Source organism: Pagrus major, chromosome 20 (genome assembly GCF_040436345.1).
Source record: "Pagrus major chromosome 20, Pma_NU_1.0".
Taxonomy (NCBI): domain Eukaryota; kingdom Metazoa; phylum Chordata; class Actinopteri; order Spariformes; family Sparidae; genus Pagrus; species Pagrus major.
The window spans coordinates 4279203-4302874 of record NC_133234.1 but is presented as its reverse complement, the minus strand read 5'-3'; the positions used below and the strand labels follow the sequence as shown (position 1 = coordinate 4302874).

Genomic DNA, 23672 nt, shown 5'->3' with positions numbered 1-23672 from the left:
GCCAGACATTTTTACATTCATTATTTGTTGATAACACAAACTATCTGACATTGCCGTATGTTGGTTTTCTGCAATTACATATATTGTGATATGAACAAAATTACAGGAATATTAACCAGAAAACTTCAACAGCTCTATTAGGAAATCATCAATCTTTCTAGAATTGCGGGCTTGATTTTGTAGGGGAGAACATTTTATTAAACAACCATAGTAGGCCCTGCTTTGTTTGATAAATTGAAGAAGAATTATTGTAATTGTTGGTTTGCTATGCTTGCAGAGTGTGAATGTCACTCACAAGCAATAAACCCAAGAACTCTAAATTGGTCTAAATTATGTAATTTTAGACAGACCTCTCTTGTAGATCAGTCATTAATAATGAGTTTTGATTTTGTATAGAGCAACAAAAATTGTAGCATGTGTATCATAGCAACCAAAATGCTGCATCTCCAAAGCACTCTCAAATGCCTTGCTGTTGCGGTCCAGCCAAAAACATCACTGACCTGATGTTATCATAAACTTCTGCTGTGTGGTAAACTTATTTAAACCTACAGAACTGTATTATAAAACTATACAAATTATCATTTTGTATAGAGAATATGTGTAATGTTTAGAACCCAACTCTGTAGTTCCTCTCAGCTCTACAAAGCTGGTCGAACTTATTGATTTGATTTTACAGCCCAAACTTCCACTGTCGCTCTCATCAACAATGTTTCCAGCAGCAGGCCACTGTTTTCAGTGAAAAAAACATCTTTACCCTTCCTGCTCAGCATCAAAGAAAAGAGAGACACAGTTAGAGACTAGCTGGTGAACATAGTCAAGCATTTAGCAGCTAAAGAGCAGACATAAGGTTAAAGGGAAGGGAAAATGGGACTTCATCATGTGGAAACAAGCGCAACCCCAAATGAAAGCCAATGTTGCTCTGTGCTCTGCTGATGTGTACAGTGCAATGATATGCTAAAACACCAGCCATATCACCTTAATAATGCCATAATATGCTAAAAGTATGTTTGATGTTTAGTTTGTTGATTAATGCAGCTCTAAACTGGTGGAGACCCAAGTTTCCAAAGATACCAGATATGGGAAGTGTAAGTGTAAACATCATGTGGCTTCAATAAAGAGCATGAACAAACCAAGGTCATTAAAGGGGCACTGTGTAGTTTTGGAGAATAATTTTAATATTTACAACATTAATGAGGTCATAATACAAACTCAGAAATATCTGCTTTTTACATAAGTGAACAAACAAGCTGTTCCCCGAGGAAAATAAGGTCTCCAGAACACTGTTTGAAGCTAGAAAGGTGGCAGGGTCTGCCACATATTTAGTAAAGCAGTATGAAATTGTGTTGTCATTTAAGGTCAATTTGTTTATTTAGTTTGTTTAGGCATAAAAATTAAGATCTTTATCTTCTGATTAAATATTTCTTCCCCAAAACTACACAGTGCACCTTTAATATTTCTGTCAGAGAGTATAGTGTGCTGTAAGATGATTGTTCCAACCGTAAAGTTCTTAAAGGGAAAATAAGAAAAAAGTGGTTAAGAAAATAATATTAGCAACAAATTTCCCATGTGTTCTAAACTTGTACTAATGCCAAGTGATAAATTATTAAATAACATTAAAGAACACTTGCAGCTCATAAGGGAAAAGTTCACTTCAAAGATGAAAAAAATTATGATCATGTCATATCTTACACAATCAAATCAAGTTAACTCAAATTGGGCCCTGGTTTGAATTAGCCTGATTACATTAGATTTGAGTTCTGGTCCAGTGTGTTCTCTTTTATTCCGTCCACATCATTTCTGGAATAAAACTCTGCTATGATACTGTCCAGTTGCTTCTGTCTAACAGATACAATCTGACTCCTGACCAGCTGCTTCTCCACAGGGATTGTCACTTTAGAACAAAGTCAGGACAATAAGACATTGAAAGTACACCATCTACCCTGTTTGTGTTCTTGACCTGCTTCTAAAATGATGCAAGTTACAGTACAAGCAGAACAGCTGCAAGACAAATCTAGGCTACCAAAATGGTACACAGGCTGAGTTGGTACAGCAAGGTAGTATTACAGGACTTAATATTGCTACTGTATGTCAGTCAGGGACATATTTGTGCTTTATTTTCTGAGCTATTATTTGCTTTTTGTGTGTTATTTTTCTTACTTTGTGTGTGTGTGTGTATGTGTGTGTAGGCGAGGCGTGCTGGTGGACCATCCATCCAGCATCAAAGCAGCGTTCAGAGGGAGAGAAGGTTAGAGTGGGAGATGATCTAATCCTGGTCAGCGTCTCTTCTGAAAGATATTTGGTCAGTAGCAGCTGTGTGTGGGAACATGTATGAGGAGTTGGGGGATCTTACTATCACTTTCTTTGTTTTCTTACTTTTACTCCTTCATTCCTCTGTACATTCCTTTGTAATGTTTCTTCCCTTAGTTTCTTAACCTCCAATCCTCCTCAGTAAGACTGTCTTACCATGAACAGAAAAATAAACAGAACCATGGCCTTCGCAGTCACCAGATCTCAACCCAATTGAACACCCACTCTCCGCCACCATCATCGAAACACCACATGAGGGAAGAATGGCATTCTATCCCTTCACTAGAGCTGCAGAATAAATGCCAAGGTGCATTGGCACTGTTCTGGAAGCACCAGTCAGGCTGACTAAGACACTTCCTGTCTGTTCTTCGTCACTCGTCTGTGTATGTGAATATATCAGTGGCTGCTGCTGATGTTTGTTTCACACTTCATTTCTGTAATGTGTTGTCTGATGACCCTGATGAAGCTAAAAAGTGTTAATCTGTTTATCTGTACATTTTCTTGCTTGTGTCTGTTTGCGTATGCTAGACTCTTTTCAACTCAGTAATTTTACATTTAGCTGCATTTTCTTCAAGAGCCCTTCTCCTGTTCCTCCCTGTCTTTTCCTGACTGTCCATCTTTTGATGATTCTCTGTATAGAATGCAAAACCATGGATGGTAAGCACTGCTAATCATATACTGACCGACCAATTGCATGGTCTGATGCGTTGGGAGATCTGTGCTCTCTCTGTGGTGTTCTGGTGGCCAGACCAGGCCTGCCCTTCTGAATCCTTAAATACCGGCCTCAGATTCAGGAACGTCCGTAGTGATTGTCTGCGTTTCATTCTGGTGTGTCACAGTTTTTTCTTCATTCTCTCGTCCTGCAGCATCTGTCCTATGGTAATGGCAGTCTCCATGTAGATGCAGCTTTCCAGCAGACACTGTGGAGTGTGGCTCCCATCTGTTCTGGCAGTGAAGTAGCACAAGGTACACCTGTCTGTTTTTTGTTTCTCTGTGTTTTCTTCTTTACATCATTCTGTCTTTCTAGCTTTTTCTGATCTATTGCTTGTTGGTTGTATTATGCTTTTTGCTGTCTTTCCTGCCCACTTTGCGTAGATTCTTTTATTGTTGCATCTTGTTTTTGTGCATATTTACTTGTGAAGAAACCTGTTGGATGCACCATGTTCATAAATGTTATAATATTCAGAAGACAACGGAGGAATTGATATGCACTATTGAATGAAGAAACTGTAACTGTCTCTGGATACTTGATACTGGAAATTTCTAACCCCCTTAGAGAAAAAGTATAATGGAACGCCACTGAAAGTTGGAGTTTCTGCTCTTAAACTGGACTTGAGGGAGCAGTTGTCTGACGTCATACAACAATAGCAGCACCTACAGGGGTGGGGTAGGATGTATTTGTGATAGGCGAGTGGAATGAAATATTTAGATATATTTTCAGGTATGAAAGTGCCATAAAATAAAATGTATGATGGCATCTGTTACCTTGTGTTGTTTTTCCTCCTCTATTTTGTATATATGCAAGGAGTGTTACAGTGGGGTTTTCTTTAAACCCAAATGCAGAGATTGGAGACAGGTATTCAGGGAGCAAAATATTTATTTTGCAATAGTAATCTCTGGAGGGTAACGTGGATGAGATGACCAGGCTGGCAGGCAGGTTAGCAGGCGGGCAGGCAGGCATGCAGGGTTTACTGGAGCCGGCGTGGAGTACTCAGGTGAGCGGGCGAGCAGGAAGCAGAGCGGAAAGGTGCTGGAGGTTTCTGCAGACGAGCCAACAAAGACACGAGCATTAGCACAAGAGCAAATCACAGATACACAAAATACTTGATCTAGAAATAACTGTGAGCGGAACTGAGTAGTCACCATACGGGACGGAATAATCTGGCGCCGAAGTAGTGGAGAGACCAGGGTAATATAGCCGGAGGATGATGAGCTGATGAGAGACAGGTGCGCCACTCTGCTGCTGCCGCCGCCACACCCACAGACACACACACACAGGGAAAGGAGCAGGTGAGGGAGAAGGGATGGGGAAAAGGCAGATAGGGGAAAAAACACAGAAACAGAAAAACAACCACAACCACAACCGCTACTTGCCACAGTAGCACCATGACAAAGAGGCTGCACTGCCAAGGGTTCGCTCATGTGTACACTTGCCAAAGAGACAACAGTTTGTTATGTTCAGCCAATTTTTGTTAACTTTCGGCATCTTGCACCTGTAACACTCGGAAATTGGAGATTTTTACTAGAAAAAAACTCTGACTTTGACTGGAATGCAGCATTATATCCAGTTTGTTATGATGGGTTTAAGAAGTGCTAATCATTGTCATGTTTAATACCATAATTGCCCTGCTGTACTTGATCCCTGCTGACCTTCTCCCACGTCAGCACAGTCAGGCTCATCAGAAAACTCGGATGAGGTTTTAAATTAGCAAATCGTCTGCAAGGAATCATGTCTACTAATTCTGGTGAAACCGCCTCTCTACTTCTCTGTAGTATGATTCATGTGTTGTCTATCACCTTCTCTTCTCTCTGTCCTTCTCCCTCTCTTCCTCTTCCATCCTCTGCACTGTTGTCCCCCATGTCTTTCTCTCCCCTTTTCATTTATTTTTCCTCTTCCTTCCTTTTTGCTCTTTCTACTCTTTTTCTCCCTTTCTACTGTCTCATCTGCAGGTTTCCTGATAGGAGGGGACGTCCTGCGCCTCCTTCATGGTCACATGGACGAGTGTCTAACTGTACCATCTGGGGAGCATGGAGACGAGCAGAGGAGGTAATGTGTACTGATAATTACATCTGGCCTGCATTATAGCCTCAAAGTAGGCAGTAGGCAACTTCAGTGAACTTTCCCCCCAGAAAGGGGGAAACACGTTGGCACATTTTGAACGGGCACTGCACTAGTCTTAATAAAGCAACAAAAAAATGTATTATAGGGTTGGGGTTACAATGATATAATGGTAACACAAGTGCTTATAGATATCTTGTAATCTAACATTAAATGTGTATTATTAACACTTATATAGTCTTGTAATTGTTAATAAGGATCTAATGAGGGCCTTGTTACCTATTAATTTACGCTTATTGCAATGACCTAACCTTAAGAATATATACTTCAATATCAGTGTTGATCAATAAAAACAACATGCTCATTTTTTTGCAAGTTGTAGAAGCTGCAACTGAAATTGCATATAATGTAAAGCCAAAAGGTCTTTTTTTTCCTTTTTCTTTTTTGACAAGGAAAATTTGTATGAATGTAACTGGTCACATGGTACTGTAGCTGACCGTCAACAATAAACTATCAATGCTGATACAGTTTTTTCCTCATGTGGGATATATAGTAGAGAAAATGTCCCACGTTTACAACTTATATCATTCATGTCATTTGACAACCAAGACAGCTGTGTGACTTAAGAGTTGGATGAGTGAGGCATCACAAATGGTGTGCATTGACATTATAGGACTAAACCCATTGACTTTGCATTCACTTACATTGAATGAGTATTTTGGTGACATGAGGCGTCCGTGTTTGTTTGAGCACTTTGTGTTTTATGCGACACTAAGTTGGATGTATCAAAGCACAAACATTGTGTGAGTATGAACAGGACTACAATTCCCAAAATTCTTTGAGTGACATGATCCTGGAAAATAGCTGTGCTGGTCTTTATGTTGTGTTCAATACAAGTCAGAACTGAAAAAATTCTGACTTCCTACACAAAAAAAATATAATGGAATGCAACTCAAAGTTGGAGTTCCTACTTGTAAACTCGTAGTTGTCTGACATCACACAACAATGGCAGCACCCACAGGGGTGGGGTAGGTTGTATTTTTAGACTAGATTAGATTTCTATTAGTCTAGTGAATGGAATATTTTGATACGTTTCCAGGTATGAAAGTGCCTTAAAATAAAATGATGGTCTGTTACCTCATGAGTTATTTTTTTTATCTCCTTCTATTTTGTATATAAATGCAAGGAGGGTGCACTGCTGAGGGTTCACTCGTGTGTACACATGCCAAAGAGACAAATCAGAAATTGGAAGTTTTAGACTTTGACTGGAATACAGAAGAAAAATAGTAAAACCAACATCGATCAGTTTCCCAATGTCTTGGTTGTCCACAAAGATATTCAGATTAATGTCACAGAGGAAGAAAGAAATCAGGAAATATTCACATTTAAGAAACTGGAGTCAGAGAATAATAATTAAAAAAAAGATCAATCGTTTCAGCTCTGTCACACATGTAGGTATTCTCTTAAATAAACACAGCTAAACAAAATATTTTGGCTTCATTATTCAAATCATTTTTCTTTTACAGTTCTAAATCTGCATGTTCCTTTACTTTAAAGTTGGCTCTCTGTCTTCCTCCAGCGTACACCATTACACAACAGTATTCAGCGTCATTTGTAAGAAATTACCATGGCTTGCAGGAAGGGAAAGTAGCAACTCCAATTACAGATGAGCTCTGCTGTGACTGAGACAAGGAGGAGTATTAATAATTATAGTTTTAAAATGTTCCCAAAGTGGACAGCCATGTTGTTAAATAATGCCGATGAGAGTGTGTTATCCCACAGACTGTCTGCTGAGATTTGTTACTGACTCATCCATCTGCCAGCATACTGTATCTACACATACGTCAAAGGCAGATGGAGTTGCTGTTGAAGAAGTGACTTCTAATATATTATGTTACATATGGAAAAGATACCATATAATTTGTTTGAAGATGTGATTGTTTGATATTTACCCACAGGACAGTGCACTATGAGGGAGGAGCAGTGTCCAGTCATGCCAGGTCCCTGTGGAGGCTGGAGACGCTGCGTGTTGTGTGAGTACAACATACATGTACTATACACACATAGATTCAAAGACATACACCAGCAGAGATGCATTTTAACAGTCAGATCACTACACACATGTATAATTCTCACAATCAGATTTGTACTGTTTGTACAGACGTGTTGTTGTGAATACAGCTCACTGCTCTGTTTTATATCTTTTGTCAAGCTGTTAAGAGCTGTTGGGGATTCCTCCCAGTGTAAAGAGCATGAATTGGTAGCACTGTAGGCAACAGAGTGGTAGAACACGTTAAAAATACTACAACTTTTACTCACTATGTGTGCATCGACACTCTTTAAATGGCTTCAATATTTGCTAAGTAACAGCATTATCATGGCCTGTTAATACATTTTAGACCTGGTTTTCAGGTTAGTAACCAGGCAGAAACTTCTTGGTTTCCCAAGTTTGATCCTGAAAAGAACGGTCTGCTCTGTCCCTTCCTTAAGAGGGCTGCAGTGTTGTGAGTCCAGTCCACCATCTTCACAAAACAGGGGGCCTGCTGTTCCTCTGGTTGTCCAACCTGAGCTCATTGAGCTTCAGGTGATTCTCATTGCACCTTGTGATGAAACTCTCCATCAGTCCTCTGCACTTCTGTAAATATGGTCTCTACGTGAAGATAGCTTTTTACTGGAATTTATTCACCAGAATCATTCCATTTTGCCAGAAAATACATTTAATATCTTTCTATTAAATTCCTTCAAAGTCTACACTACATATATTGTATGAAACTGGACAGAAATGGATGTAAACTGCACCTTGACTGGTTGAAAGAGGTATATCACAGTGAGGTGGTAACTGTAGTTGACCTATTTTAATAAGAAGACTACCTGTTTTCTGAACAAGGACAAGTTCAACATTTTTATTTTCATAATATCATTATTATGTATGTGCGACTAAGTATGGAGTAAGGACAGGTTTATCCAGCTAGCTTGACTTTGTCCAAATCTCAAAAAAACAAAAAAAAAACAACACCTGGGTTTCCGTTATCCGGTAACTACCGGACTTTGACCGGTAAAATCTGCCAAAGTCCGGTATTTTTTAACCCCGCCAGTCAAAATGTCCAGGGAAAATATTCCCTCCAAGCACAATTTGAATTTTTATAAAAATAGGCAATCGCTCCGTCTGTTCAGAGCTTGGGGAGTATGCTGAATCAGCCATCCAAACCATTATTGGTCATTTTGGCAAAGAAATTACAAGTGAGGACGAGTCGGCTGCAGCTACAGCCCCGCTCATCGATGCCACTTGTGCGCAACGAGACGCCATCGCTGTAATGACAGCGCTCCGAGGTTATGGAGGCTTGAACTTCTCAACAGCCTGCTAAGTTCTCATCAGAGATTTCAGCGAAATCTACCCCGAGTGGGCTAAACTGGCCAAGATAGCCTGCGTGATCCCCGTCTCCAGTGTGCCAGCAGAGAGAGGTTTCTCTCTGCAGAACGGCATCAAAACAGCACAGCGAAGTCGCCTGGGGGAGAACAAGGTGACAAGACTGATGCGCATTGCAAGTTGCGGAGAGCCACTGCACACTTTTGATTTTAATTCAGCTGCTGCACACTTCGCTGCAGCGAAAATGCGTAAAAAGTAAAAAACAAAATTTTTTATTGCATATATATTTCAAAAGCATATAGCGAACGGACTTTTTTTATTTCAAGTTGGCAGCACACTGCGTTATTAAAATGGTATGAGCCAGTCCAGATGTGTTTTTTGTTTGCAAATTGTTTTATCTGAGAACAGGCCTTCAGTTTCTTTATGTTCATGTTAAAAGAGCGCATTGTGCAATATTTATTTTAGAAGTTATGCACGTGAGTCAATTGACGGCACTCATTTTATTTGATACAGCCTATACTTTTCAATAAAAAGGATTATAAATTGACATGCTTTGATATCATTCTTATATATCCTGCCTATCATTTATCATTTTAAGCTCAATAAATTCAGATAGGTATTTGACCGGAATTTCAAACATTTTCCGGTAAATTGAAAGCCTGCCGGTCACGTTGTCCGGTGCCAATTTTTTCTAGCAGAAACCCTGACCAACACCCTTAAAGGTGATTTATGATTCTAGGGGGAGGTATATGCTACATGTTTTTGGAGAAGAACAGTCAGGCGTAGTGACTGTGCGGCTTTTTGGAGTCTTGTCATCACAGTAAGGTTGCAAGGTTTTATTTATTTATTTATTTATTTAACAGGGACGATACATACAACATTGCCACAGAAAATGGGAAAATGTGATGCATAAAAGACGTCTAGCTTCAGCTAATTTGCGGTCTTTGTCCCTGGTCAGGCTTTAACTTTTGGTAACATTGTTCCTGTACAGAAACAAAAACAGATATCTGGAAACACATGCTACAGCTGAACATGTGGCACAGAAATGCTAGACAAATGAAACTGTTGAAATTGTTCAAACATGCAGCTACTGTCTATTGCATTGCTTTTACATTTCTGTTTATGTGTCAGGGCCGGTTAGGCCGGAAAAGTTTGTGGACCCAGAAGCAGACTCAGGAGCAGAATGATGGTTAGGATATTTAATAACAATTCACCAAACAAAGGCAGTTCAGGCCAGGCACAGGCCACAGAGGAAAAAGGTCAAACAAGAAAGTCCAAAAAACTCAGGCAAAAATCCGGTGTCAAACAGTCAGGCAAAGGGTTCAATGAACAGGCAGGCAGTGTTAGGCACAGCAGAGGTACAGTCAGGGTTGAGGCAAAAATCCAGGAGTCAAAAAACAGGCAGAGATCGGTACACGAGCAGGCAGGGAGAACACAGGCAGCAGTACAATGGGCTTGGCTAGACTCACGTGGTTGAACAGAAACAGAGTTGGCAACGGATGGGCAGACAGAGCAAAGGTATCCAAAATCGTCAGGCAAAATCACAGTCAAAAACCAGCTAAGGTCAGAAGGTAGAAAGATCCAAGAAATAGCAATACGTGAACAGAGCTTCTGGAAAACAGACGCGATAATCTGGTGAAGACTGTCAGTCCTGGTGTGGCTTTAAAGCCAAGGCTGACGAGGAGAGTAGAATCAGGTGTGGAGCAGCAGGCACTGGTGATTGGATGCCTCAATTGTCAGTCAACCAGGAGGCAGGGCAGAGGGAAAAACCTGGCGTGGATCACGCAGGCCAGCCAGGTCACCGACTAAGGGGGGCGGGTCCTCGGCTGGAACGTGACATTATGTACAGAATAAAGGAACAGGAAACAAAGTGGTATGTTGTGCACTTTATAGGTGTCGCTTCTACGCTTTATGCTAAGCTAGGCTAGCCACATCCTGATTTAGTGGTACTGTATTGAGTTCTTTACCTCAGTCTACTCAAAGAAAAAGCAAATAAGTGGATTTCCCAATATGATGAACTATTCCATTAATTTCCTGTTGATGCTTGAGCTTAAATATTTTTTTGAATATAAGCTTTGATTTGAGGATTTGCAGTATCAAAAACACGAGAAACCTAGACACACCAAAAAAAAAATAAAGTAGCAACAAAAGAGCTAAAACAAAGTGCAAACAAAAGCAAAGTGCAAATCAGATGAGAACCAAGAAACCAAAATCAGAACATACCAGCGGGGAGACACTCGCGGACATGACAGGGGAAGACAGAATAGCGAACAGGCGGACCAAGACGGAACCACACGGACGGGAAACAAAACTAACTGACGAAGACATGAGGGAGAACAAAGACTATATACAGACACACTAGTAGTGATGGTATACTCGATTCCTTTTACTGACTCGAGTTTGTATGAGTCACTCACTAAAGTGAACCGGGTTTTCGAGTCACTTGAGTCACTTGAGTCACTTGAGTCAGTCACCCAGAGTATGCGCCACTGAATGCGAGTTTCTCAGGTAAGGGAGGGGCTCTACGAGCTGGGAGGGAGAGCGAGTGAGCTGTGAGCTGCCTGTGAACTGTGAGTCTGAGATGCTGAGTCCTGAACGGTGCGGAGCAGCGAGTTTCTCGGGTAAGGGAGGGGCTCTACGAGCTGGGAGGGAGAGCGAGTTAGCTGTGAGCTACGAGTTGCAGCTACCGAGTCCTGAATGGTGCGGAGCAGCGAGTTTCTCGGGTAACACAGATTTAGACAGATTTGTGAACAATATTTGACAGAAATGGTTCTTTTGTGTATATAGAAAATGTTTTAGATCTTTGAGTTCAGCTCATCAAAAATGGGAGCAAAAACAAAAGTGTTGCGTTAATATTTTTGTTCAGTGTACCTCTGGATAACCTTATAGTGTGTAAATTTACTAAGTGCATCCCTCACAGGCCACCCTGCATTGAAGACCACCTCTTCCCATGCCTCCTCCTGAATGTTTGAGTTCAGGTCCCTCTCCCAGATTTGCCTTAAATGATTATAATGACCATACATACTGTCTGCCATAATTTTATAGAAAGCAGAGGCCTTACGCACAAGCTCAGGTAGTTTGAAATAGCAGAGTAGCTTATTTCTGTCATCATCAAATGAGACCTTCAGACTCGTTACATAGCTCCTCAGTTGTAAATATTTCCAGAAGTCAGCTTTATCTAAGTTAATTTTTTGTTTGAGTTCTTCAAATGACTGGAACAGAACACCACAATACAAGTCGCTTAACCTTCTGATATTTTTGTTCAGCCAGGTTGTCCAAACAAAGGATTCCCTCCCTACTTTAATTGAGGGGTTATTCCAAATTGATGAATATTCTTGCTTATATTGGGATATACACAGTTGCTTATGCATCTTTACCCAGGTCTCCCTAGAATACCGCAGGATTGGGTTTGGGTGTCTCTTCTTCTGAAGTGTTTGTGAAAGAGCCTCAATTGGTCCAAATGGAGACACCAGCTCCCTCTCTATATCCAACCATCCCAGATTTGAACTGTCACCACGCCAATGTTTGGCAATATTGAACACCTCAAAGGCTGTTCTGTATAACTCCACATTAGGCAAAGCCAACCCTCCCTTGCTTCTAGATGTATACAACTTTTAAAGCTTTATACGGGGCTTCTTGCCATTCCACAGAAATTCCCTGATTATTTGATTGTACTGTTTAAAGAAGGAGTCTGGAACAGTTAATGGCACCATCATGGATATATAATTCACCTGTGGAGCAACTATCATTTTAATGGTGTTTACTTTTCCCCATAGGCTAAGGTTAATCAGTTTCCACTTATCCAGATTAGCCTTTATAATCTGAAGCAAAGGAAAAAAAAAATGCCTGTACCATGTCATTAATAGCTGGAGTAAGATGAATCCCAAGATATTGAATCCCTGAATATATCCATTTGAACTGAAGTGTATCATTTATTGTTGGGAGACAGGTTCTGGACACTGGCATTACTTCAGACTTATGCCAATTAATCTTGTAGCCTGATATTTCAGAAAAAGTACAAATCCCACCTGATCAGGGTCTATAATACAAGGAACAACATTTTCAAGCTGCATAGCCAGAACTTTAGTTAGAATTTTATAGTCTATGTCACAAACCGGGCTGCACGGCCATGACAAAGGAAGGAGATGCACACATGAGACAATTAACTAAGTATTTATTGAAGGAAAAGTAACCTAAAAAAGTAACCTAAACTAATCATGGCGTGTGTAGTCAGTGGAATCAGTGGTGTAAGTGAATGCATGAGTGTGTGTGTAATGTTGTAAGAAGGAGTACAGAAACCCAAATGCTAAAAAAAAAGCCGAACAAGGTGTCTCTGGGAGGAGAGCACCCCTACTGAGCTCCAGGAGAGAGTTACAAGCACCAGACTCTCAGAGCCCAGGTGGTGCCAATGCTGCTGACGACCCTGCTGATGTCAGAAGAGGGAGAGAGAACAGGGAGGGTCGTCACCCCCCCCCCCCCCCCCCCCGGTTCCTACTCCATCACTGGAGCCCGAGACAGTGCATCTGCAACCACATTATCACAGCCTTTAATGTCTCGGATGTCCAGATTACAAGACTGCAGGAACAGCAACCACCTAATCAGCCTCTGATTGGGGCACCGCAAAGAATGTAAAAAGGTTAATGGATTGTGGTCTGTGTAGACCACAACAGGTGCCACACCAGACTCCACATAAACCGCAAAGTGCTGCAGGGCCCAGACCAAAGCCAGGGCCTCCTTCTCAACCACGGAGTAGTTAACCTGGTGTCGGTTAAAATTCTTAGAAAAGAAACCGACTGGTCTGTCAACCCCCTACTCATCTGCCTGCATCAACACCGCTCCTGCTCCTACATGGCTTGCATCCACCTGTAAAACAAAAGAACAGTCAAAACGGGGTGCAGCCAGCACTGGTACAGAACACAAAAGACACTTGACATTACTAAAAGCCTCCTGGCACTCTGTTGACCAAACAAACTGAGCCCTGGCCTTCAGCAAGTCAGTGAGTGGTGCCACCACAGATGAAAAATTCCTACAGAAGCACCGATAATATCCAACCATCCCCAGAAATCTCATGAGCTCTTTCTTCATAATAGGCTGTGGAAATTTCTCAATTGCCAACACTTTGGCATGCACAGGAGCCACCTGCCCCTGTCCCACAACCCGACCCAGGTAAGTCACAGTAGCATGAGCCAACTCACACTTCGCTAGATTTACTGTGAGCTTCACCTCAGCCAGCCGATCAAACAGCGCCCTAACCCACTGCACGTGAGAACACCAAGAGTCACTGTAAACCACCAAATCGTCTAAATAAACCGCACACCCAGCCAGCCCAGCCACCACACGATTCATCAGGCGTTGAAATGTGGCTGGTGCGTTCCTCAACCCAAACAGCATCACCTGATAAGAATACAGCCCAGAAGGAGTGATAAAAGCTGCCACTTCCTGTGCTCGTTTGGACAAGGGCACCTGCCAGTAGCCCTTCAGCAGATCAAATTTGCTGACATATCTGGCAGCACCCATCTGGTCTACACAATCCTCTATGTAAGGCAATGGAAAGGAGTCTGGCTTTGTCACCTTGTTAGCCTTCCTGAAATCTGAGCAAAACCTAGGTGTTCCATCACTCTTAGGCACTAAAAGGCAAGGAGAAGCCCAGCTTGAAAAGGAAGGCACTGCAATATCATTTTCAAGCATATATTCAACCTCAGCATCCAAATATTTACGCTTCTCAGGAGAAACTCCATAAAAATGCTGACGAATAGGCGGTGTGTCACCCACATCAATGTTATGTTCGACCCAATCGGTGCGGGACGGCACGTCACCAAACAAACCAGGGTATTTCAAAATCAGCTCCTCAAATTCCAGAGCTTCTGGCAAATGGCCAACAAACCCTTTAAGATTCTTCAAGGTCTCTGAATTTTTCAACTGGCCCGACAACACCCCCTCATCAGGCTCAAGAACATCATCCAGACACTTACCTGAAACCACTCCCACTGTACCAACTACCAAGGCAGGACTCACTGCCACTGACCCCTGCTGGTCAGCACCGGATTGTAGGAGATACACTAATAATAAATGTAATTTATTAATCACTGGCGATTAATAAAACACTCGTTAATGGGGCACCACCTCCGTTGTTTTGTCTATTTGAATAATCCGGAGGTAATTAATCAAATTTGACTGGACAAGGTTAACTTGTATCAATTCTAATCAATTTCAGATCAATTTATTCAATCTCATAAATGAAGTAGTGAATTCTACACATATCCATCGGTTCTCCACATTAAAAACAAACCTGCACAGACAACGACATACGGTTAAATATATTTATTGACTAAATAATTCAGATTAAATAAATGAAATGGCAATTTAAATGAATAACAACAGGTAACAGGAAATATGGAATAACAAAGTATTGTTAGTTATTATTGGTGGAATATGGGCTGATGGTGAGATCACGAGTTAGGTTGAAGCATTTAAATATTACGGGAGTAATTTTTAATACTAACAGACCCTAACTGAATTTCTCTTAAGCTAAAAGATCAGAATCAGAGCCATAGACACCATCTCATGTATCATGTGTGAATCCAGCTGTTGTGAGTGATGGAGAGCCTACTTTCTTAGCAGAGTTGCGGAGTCCGTGGCGGCGGATTCCCTCAGGTGATTTGCGGCTCTAGCTGGCAGTCCCGGCTCGTCCAGTATCAGTCGGTTGGGCACCTCGGTCCGCTGTCTTAGGAAGAGGGCAGCTGGTCCCGTACCGATCTGATGAGATCTTGGCTCAATGCCCAGCGGGATGGTACCGCTAGCGAGTGCTGGGGGCTTGTCAAGGAGTCTGTCTTTCGTTGGAAACCGCTTGCACGGTTTCAGACACAGCAAGTTGCTGTAGTGTCGTGATGATGATTGTGATAAAGATGTTCTTCTTCGTTTCTTCGAGTGGTTCTCAGGCTCTGACTTTGTAAACTAAATCTAACTTCTTGAATAAATAACTGAGGATGATACGTTGATCAGGCGGATCTTCCGTGGTTAGTTAATGCAAGATAATCTAAATTAAGTTCACTTCTTCCAAAGCAGGTTACGATACTTAACTGTATAAAACAAATTAAAACAGAACTTCGTTCTGGTACAAACTTAATAAAAGAAGCTAGTCAATACTGCGAAAAATATAAAAGTGAGAAAAATCAACGCGTGAGCACTTCTGCCAAGATCGCTGTCTTGGAGCACGTTTCAAAGAGCGGAAAAATTGAAGACGAGAGTTTCAAAAGTAAGTTACAAGAGTAAGAGTGAAAACTAAGTTACACTAACAAAAACTAAAACATAAACGAAAACTGAAAAAACAAAAAAACTTAAAACTGACTCGAGAGAAGCGATGTCTCCCTGTTTTATTATCTCCAAATGGCGGGCGTGCCTGGGGGGGCAGGGCTGCCGGCTTTTTGTCTAGTGTGGAAATTTACAGGAACTCACTAAACTAAACTTATAATTTTAAACGTTTCAAAACAGTACTTCACCTTTCACAGAATCTCACCATGGCTCACTAGATGTACTTTGTCTATCATGAAAAGGATTATGACGTGATTAAAATCACTTATACATATTTCTCCTAGTTCTAGCTTAATACTTGTTGAAACAAAGCCATATCAGAGACATTTACTGGTTATAACCATAAACATATTAAACAGAATATTTCTCGTCCAACTGTACCAGGACTCACCATCAGGAGGTGCTGTGGTTCCACCGAACACAGGACAGATTAAACATTAAAACTTGATCTCAGTCAATCTTAATCGTAGAGAAACGGGAAAAAGATCAGTTTTATGAACTTCTTTTACTGTTTCTTAATTTGTTAGAATTAAGAGGGTGAGATACTGACTTAATGGTTAATTAGAAATGGTCTGAAATCTGGAAGAATACAGAGGCCATATGAATGGAATGTCCCACAGATAGTGAGACCAGATGTGTCATAAATAACAAAAGACAGAGTAAGAGCATAGAACAGCAAGTCAGAAGGTGTCTGGTGTCCACTCTGGAGAGTGAATCAGAAGTTTGTGAATCAGAAGTCAGAGAGACAGAGAGGGTGAGAGAGAGAGAGACATCAGACGTGTTACTTAATTTGCAAATGTAAAGACATTAGTATTAACACAGTCTCTGATGACCAGATAGTTCGTCACTCCTGATGAACAGAGAGAAGGTGACTCCATGCTCACTCAGACTGACCTATGAGGGGAGAATTTATCTGTTTGGAGGGGAAAGATAGTTCAACATAGGAGTTTAGGTTGTAAATTAATTAAAAGTGTCCTCATCTGAAGTCTTTATGGTCCAGGAAAACACTGTCCTCTCTGCCAGGAGATAAGGTGGCAGACTTTAGGGCGCCTTCTTCCTGTGAATAGTCTTCATCCAGATGAAAAGAGTTAACAAGAAAAACAGGGCCTCAATGTAATGCAGAGGCGATGGACATGTGTTCCTACAGGATGCACTGGAAGAGTGAGCATAGTAGGGTTTAAGCGGATTCACATGAAACAGTTTAACTGACTTCCTCCGACCAGAAGTTGAAATTAAATAGTTTTGGTCTGAAACACGTTTAACCACTGTATAAGGACCCATAAACTTTGCCTGGAAGGGTGAACTCACCAATGGACACAGAGCCAAAACTCGATCGCCCTCACCCATCTCACGCAGCTCAGTTCTGCGATCATACCTCTTCTTCATTTTAGCCTGTGATGTGGCCAACATTTGCTTTGCCAGCTCCCCAGCGATGTATAGCCTATGCCTAAACCCATTGACATAATCAATTAAGTTTGTGGGTGGATCTGACCCCTTCCATCCACCCTTAAACACAGAGAGTGGACCCTGTACAGTATGACCAAACACCAAATCATTTGGGCTAAACCCTGTGCTTTCTTGCACTACCTCCCGTGCAGCTAACAGCAACCAGGGGAGCCCATATTCCCAGTCCCCATCAAGCTCAGTACAGTACGCACGCAAAAGTGACGGTTAAAAGACTGGTTATGTCTAATTCCCAGGAGTTTTAACACTTGGCCCAACAGGTGCGAGGAAAAATGAGATCCCTGGTCACTTTGGATCACTCTAGGGATGCCAAAAACAGAAACAAACTGTGTCAGGGCCCTAACTATAGCTCTTGCTGTAATGGTACACAAAGGATAAGCTGCTGGGTACCTGGTGCTCTGACACATAACCGACAGCATATACTTACAACCAGAACTGGCCTTGAGCAGTGGCCCCACACAATCAATGAGCAAGTACTCAAATGGCTGACTGATAGCTGGAATCGGCTGTAGTGGAGCTGGTTTAATGACCTGATTTGGCTTCCCAGTTAGCTGACAAGTACTACTGTTTTTAATGTGAGAAGAAACATCCTTTTTAAGTCGTGGCCAGAAGAAATGACGCAAAATCCTGTCATGGGTTTTATGGACACCCAGATGCCCTGACCCATCATGGGCCAACTTTAACACATAACCACGAAATTTGGATGGAATTACCACTTGAAAAATGGGATCCCCAACAAAATCCTCCCCATGTAGTACCCACTTTCTCATTAAGATACCATCCTGGAGAAAGTAACCCCTGGCAACACTTTTCACCTCACGGGGTGTCAGCACATACCCAAACAGCTCATCCAAATATCGGTCAGCTCTCTGTTCCCTCTGCAGTTCACTGTGGGATACAGACAAAGGAGAATAAGGCAAACATGGCAAAACAGTATCACTCTTCCCGTCTGCTAAACATGGCAAAACAATGTCAATCTCACCATCTGTCCCCTTGGACTCAGCCCAACTCATTGCCCGCGTAACTACACATGCAGGAAAAACTTGAGGAAAGCGCACTGCACTTTCATCAGGATGTTCTGTCCCTGCAGGAGAGAGGGAGACTACTGGAAGGCGCCCTGCACTTTCAGGCGGTTCTCCCCCCGAAGGAGAGAGAGACTGCTGGAGGTGGTGAACACTTAGCCCAAACACGACCGCCTGCCAGATCGTTGCCCAGAATTATATCAACCCCCTCTATTGGCAACGCTGGCCTCATACCCATCGGAACCTCACGCTGCACCAATTCACAGTCCAAGTTCATCTTATGCACTGGGACAGGCACTACATCCAAGCCCATTCCTCGCATAAGGATTCTGTCCCCAGTAACAGTCTTCTCAGAGAAAGACAAAACAGATTCCAAAACATATGAATCAAAAACACCTGTATCTCTCAAAATCTTAACAGGCACTTGCGTGTCACTACCAACCTGTGATACAAACCCATCTGAGATAAAAGGCAGATAGGACTCATCAATGGCACCAGTCAGGCCAGATTCCCCCCACTCACGTTGCCACGCCCCCACATCCCCAGGGCCTGAAACACTCGCAGCCAGGGCAGCAGGTTTTACACGACCGCCTCCAGCATGCTGCTTCTTAGCTTTGAGCATTGGGCAGTCCGACTTCCAATGGCCTGCCTCACGGCAATAGTTACACGCGTCCTCTCCCTTCCGAGGTGCTGCCCGGAACCCCTTACCTGAGGAAACGCCCAATCTAACAGGTGATCTACCACCCTCCTTTCGCCCAACAGGCTCCCTTCCAGGCTCACCAGGCCAGCCCTTATGAACGAGCACATACTCATCAGCCAGCCCTGCAGCCTCAGCAGCAGTTGTAACCTTACGCTCATTAAGATACGTGGCAACCCGACTGGGCAGTGTCTTTAAATTGCTCCAGGATGACCAAATTGCACAAACCCTCAAAGTTATCAACACTTGAGGCTACACACCAATGATTGAAATGATTAGTCAGCTCCCTTACAAACTCCATATGTGACTGATTAGCCCTCTTTTCCCATGTCCTAAAACGCTGGCGATACGCCTCTGGGACCAACTCATACGCCTTCAGTACAACAGCCTTGACCGATTCATATGTGAGGTCACAGCCCAAAGACGCATACGCCACCTGTGCTTTCCCTGTCAACACGCACTGCAGCAGCAATGTTCGGTCAGAATCTGACCAGTCTCTTGCCTCTGCAAGCCGCTCAAACAAAGAAAAAAACACATCTGGATCTCTTTCATTGAATTTAGGCAGGAGACGCAGACCACTCACTACGTCAGGGGACCTTGATGGTGAAGATGAACCACCCCCCCTTGCCAAACCTCTCCAGACAGCTTACCCTCTCTGACTAACCCCAGCCTAGTAGCCTGCAAGTCTATCTTTGCCTGCTCTGTCTCACACCGCAAGCGTTCAATTGCAACTTGCTTCTCAAGCTCCATCCTTTGCTTTTTCATCTCCATATTTTGCCTTTCTACTTCCCACTGCTGTTTGTCCTTCTCATGGGCTAGCTGTAACAACAGCAATTCTTTTTGCTGCTCAAAAGTTAAATTACCTAATGGAACCCTAAAGGACTGTGCTGCCTGTGGCTCACCAAACTCTCCTTGTTAAACCACCAGCACCCCTTTACCAATCAACTGCATCTTTACCAGAGCCTTCACATTACCTTTACGTTTATCACTAGGACCACTCAAATCAACATCATACTTCTCAGCAACCTTCAACAGTTGGTCTGTAGTACAACCGTCCAAAAACTCCTCACACGTCGAAGCAACAAAATCCTCTATACCTGCCATAGTGTGCTACAAATACACCAGGCCCAGAAGACAAAACAAAACAACAACTGGCAGTAGAAAACAACAGAACCAAACAGTGATACCAAGGTCATCCAATGTAACAAAAAGACATTACAAATGTCCCCCACACTAATGTGAAGTCCCCCTCTTACTAAACTGCCTATCCAAAAACTAATCTACCTCACTATGCCTAGTCTTCATGCAGATTAGCGGTGGGTTATTTAAACACTCAAACCAGCAACCCAGTTAAGCCCCCAGCATGCTGGTTACTCACCTACTGGCTGTGGACGTCTCCACAAGACCACTGCTCCAACCGCACACCACACAAAAATAACAAACTAAAACAAAAAAAACCAATGAGCCCAAATGGACCACATTGCTTGGCCTAACCAGGGAAACTCCACAAAAGCCAAGACTTATTACACTAGAAGACCATGCAATCACAGCTGACAGTTCACACCTGCCCACTCCCACTGCCAACACATGAGGCTGCCAGACAAAAAGACTCCCCAAACTGAAACAACAATCAAACCAAACCCAACAACCAAATCAGCTATCTCAAACATGCATTTCCCAAACACAAAAACAAAAACCAAACAAAACTCTACCTCAGAGGGCCACCACACACCGGCCTCCAACCAAGCAAAGTAGATCCTGGACGAGCCCCCACTTGTCACAAACCGGGCCGCACAGCCATGACAAAGGAAGGAGATTCACACAGGAGACAATTAACTAAGTATTTATTGAAGGAAAAGTAACCTAAAAAAGTAACCTAAACTAATCATGGCGTGTGTAGTCAGTGGAATCAGTGGTGTAAGTGAATGCATGAGTGGAGAAGTGTGTGTGTAATGTTGTAAGAAGGACTACAGAAACCCAAATGCCAAACGAAAGCCGAACAAGGTGTCTCTGGGAGGAGAGCACCCCTACTGAGCTCCAGGAGAGCACCCAGACTCTCAGAGCCCAGGTGGTGCCAATGCTGCTGACGACCCTGCTGATGTCAGAAGAGGGAGAGAGAACAGAGAGGGTCATCACAGTCTACATTAGCCAGACTAATGGGCCAGTAACTAGCTGGATCTAGAGAGTCCCTGTCCTTCTTAAGAATAATAGAAATTACTGATTCATTCAGAGTGTTCGGCAGCTGACCAAGTGATAATGACTCTGAGTACACTTTTGTAAAGACAGGCGCTAAGATATCAATGTACAGCTTGTAATACTCAACAGGAAAACCATCTAATCCTGGAGCCTTGCCTGACTGCATTGACTTAATGGCTTTTCTAACCTCCTCCTCTCTGATTGGAGCTTCCAATTGCTGTACCTGTTCTGGCGACAAACTTGGGAACTGGATCTTGGAAAACCATGTTTTCAATTTTTCAGGGCTAAAAACTGTATCAGATGTATAGAGATTATTGTAAAACTCCATAAACACCGGGTTAATTTCTTTGGCTGAAGTAACTATCTTTCCATTACTAGTTTTAATACCAGGAATTCTGCTTGCAGTCTCCTGCTTTTTCAGTTGTCTAGCCAAAAGTTTGCCAGCCTTCTCTCCACTTTCGTAGAAGCTGGCCTTAAGTCTAAACATAGCATACTCAGCCTTCTTGCTGTATATAAAATTTAGGCTATACTTAATTCACACACCTGTTTCAGCAAGTCTTCACTAAAGTTTTCTGACTCTTTTTGTTTTATCTTTTTCTCCAGCCTACTGATTGTCTCCCTATCTTGTTTCTTCCTTTTTGATGCTTCAGCAATGATTTTGCCTCTGATATATGCCTTTGAAGCCTCCCATACTGTGCCCATTTTTGGGGTAGAACCAATGTTAATCTGAAAGAAATTTGTGAGATCTTCCGAGATAGTTTGTTTAAACACAGCATTTTGTAGAAGAGATGTATTGAGTCTCCACCTATTACTCTCGATTTTTTTCCACGCAAATAGAGATACACAGTTCTACAATTGCATGGTCAGTTAATGCTATGACACCTATTATAGTATCCATTACTGATTCAATCAGGTCTTTAGAAATAATGAAATAATCAATTCTACTGTGTGACTTATGATTATGTGAGTAAAAGGTATATTCCCTCTTACTAGGATTCATCAATCTCCAGATGTCGACCAACCCAATGTCTTCTTGTAGATGACCTAATGCTACTCGACCCTTAGATGGTGCATGAGAATACTTAGATCTATCCAATACAGGGTCTGGGGTCTGATTAAAGTCCCCTCCAAGTATTGTATATCCATCTTTGAGTGTCCCTAGAAGCCTATTGATTTGTGAAAAAAATCAGGATCATCCTCATTAGGGGCATAGACATTGCATAGGTTAATTTTCTTTCCATTAATTACTGATTCAATACAGACAACCCTCCCTTCTTCATATTTGTGTTCCTTTAGCAAAACAAACTTTAATTTCTTATGCACAAGTATTACAACACCTCTTTCTTACTATCAAATGAGCTATGGAAGACATGGCCCACCCAGTCCTTTTTGAGTTTCATTGCCTCCGAGTTCTTCATATGAGTCTCTTGTAGAAGCACCACATCTGCCTGTCTTGATTTCAGGTAGAGCAGACACTTTTTCAACTTAGTGGGATTCTGTATCCCATTTATATTCCAGGAAATAACTCTAATATGACTATTACTGTTCCCCTGTATATTCACAGACATTATGCTCCATCATTGCATGTTGCTACCACCCACATGTAAGTGTAAGTGTAAGGAAAGGATAAAAAAGGGAAAATAATAATAATAACCAATATTCAAAAATAGTAAAGAACGCCCACACACTGTCAGGGTCAAACACCTGCACACTTAAACATGAACAACCCCTCGAACCTAGGAGAAATGACATAACCAACACCCTATCTTTGCCCACATTCCCCCACAAAATCTGTCCATACAGTTTCATGGGGGAAACCCCTCCCTTGATCCGGTCCATGAGGCTACCATTCAATCCTCCTATTCCCCATATAACATTTTAAGCCCTATATTAACATAAGTGGTCCACACATGTAAAGCAAAACCAGATATTATCTCCTTAAATAGGCTATAGGCTAGCATAGGCCTAATCATTAGTTGGCTGTATTCTTGTTATTCAGGTGATTAATTACAAATGATAATTGCAGCCTATATTTGGTAATTATTCTGAAAGTGGCTTGAGTTAAAAAGAAAAAGAAACAGAAAGAAGTTTGTTCTCAAGCCAAATTGTCTCCCGCAATGAACAACTAACACTGATGCAGTAAGTATTAGCCCTAGTAGGCTACTAAAATACCTGTCATCTCCAACATCTGCATCTGTATTAAGACAAGCAGCCTACCCACAGTCATTCAGAGTCTTCCGTCTCCTTGTCAAGGAATTGCAGCGCTTTCTTGTGATCTTCAGAAGTCATTTTCTTTCCCTGCCAAGTCAAGAAAAGTTTTGCTGGGTAGGCCAGTGTAAATCGGATGTCCATCACGTGAAGTTTCTTGCGAACGTCAGTGAATTTCTTCCTCTTCTCAGCAACAGCTTTTGTCGCATCTGGAAAGAATGAGATCTTGGAGCCTTCCCATTCCAGCGGTGTCTTGCTCTTGTAATTCCCCTTAAGAGCAGCCATCACTCGGTCCCCTTCCAATAGAGAATGAAATCTAAT

The 23672-nt window shown here is 42.2% G+C and overlaps 1 protein-coding gene across 1 annotated transcript in view; it reads left to right on the top strand.

The window, feature by feature from the left end:
- The window catches only part of ryr2a (ryanodine receptor 2a (cardiac)), a 190202-nt gene that overhangs the window by 17091 nt on the left and 149439 nt on the right, over window positions 1-23672 (top strand). The window contains exons 7-10 of the mRNA XM_073490144.1: window positions 2187-2299; window positions 3174-3273; window positions 4978-5074; window positions 7045-7119. Of these exons, the coding sequence (XP_073346245.1) occupies window positions 2187-2299; window positions 3174-3273; window positions 4978-5074; window positions 7045-7119 (385 nt within the window). The remainder of the gene's footprint in view (window positions 1-2186; window positions 2300-3173; window positions 3274-4977; window positions 5075-7044; window positions 7120-23672) is intronic.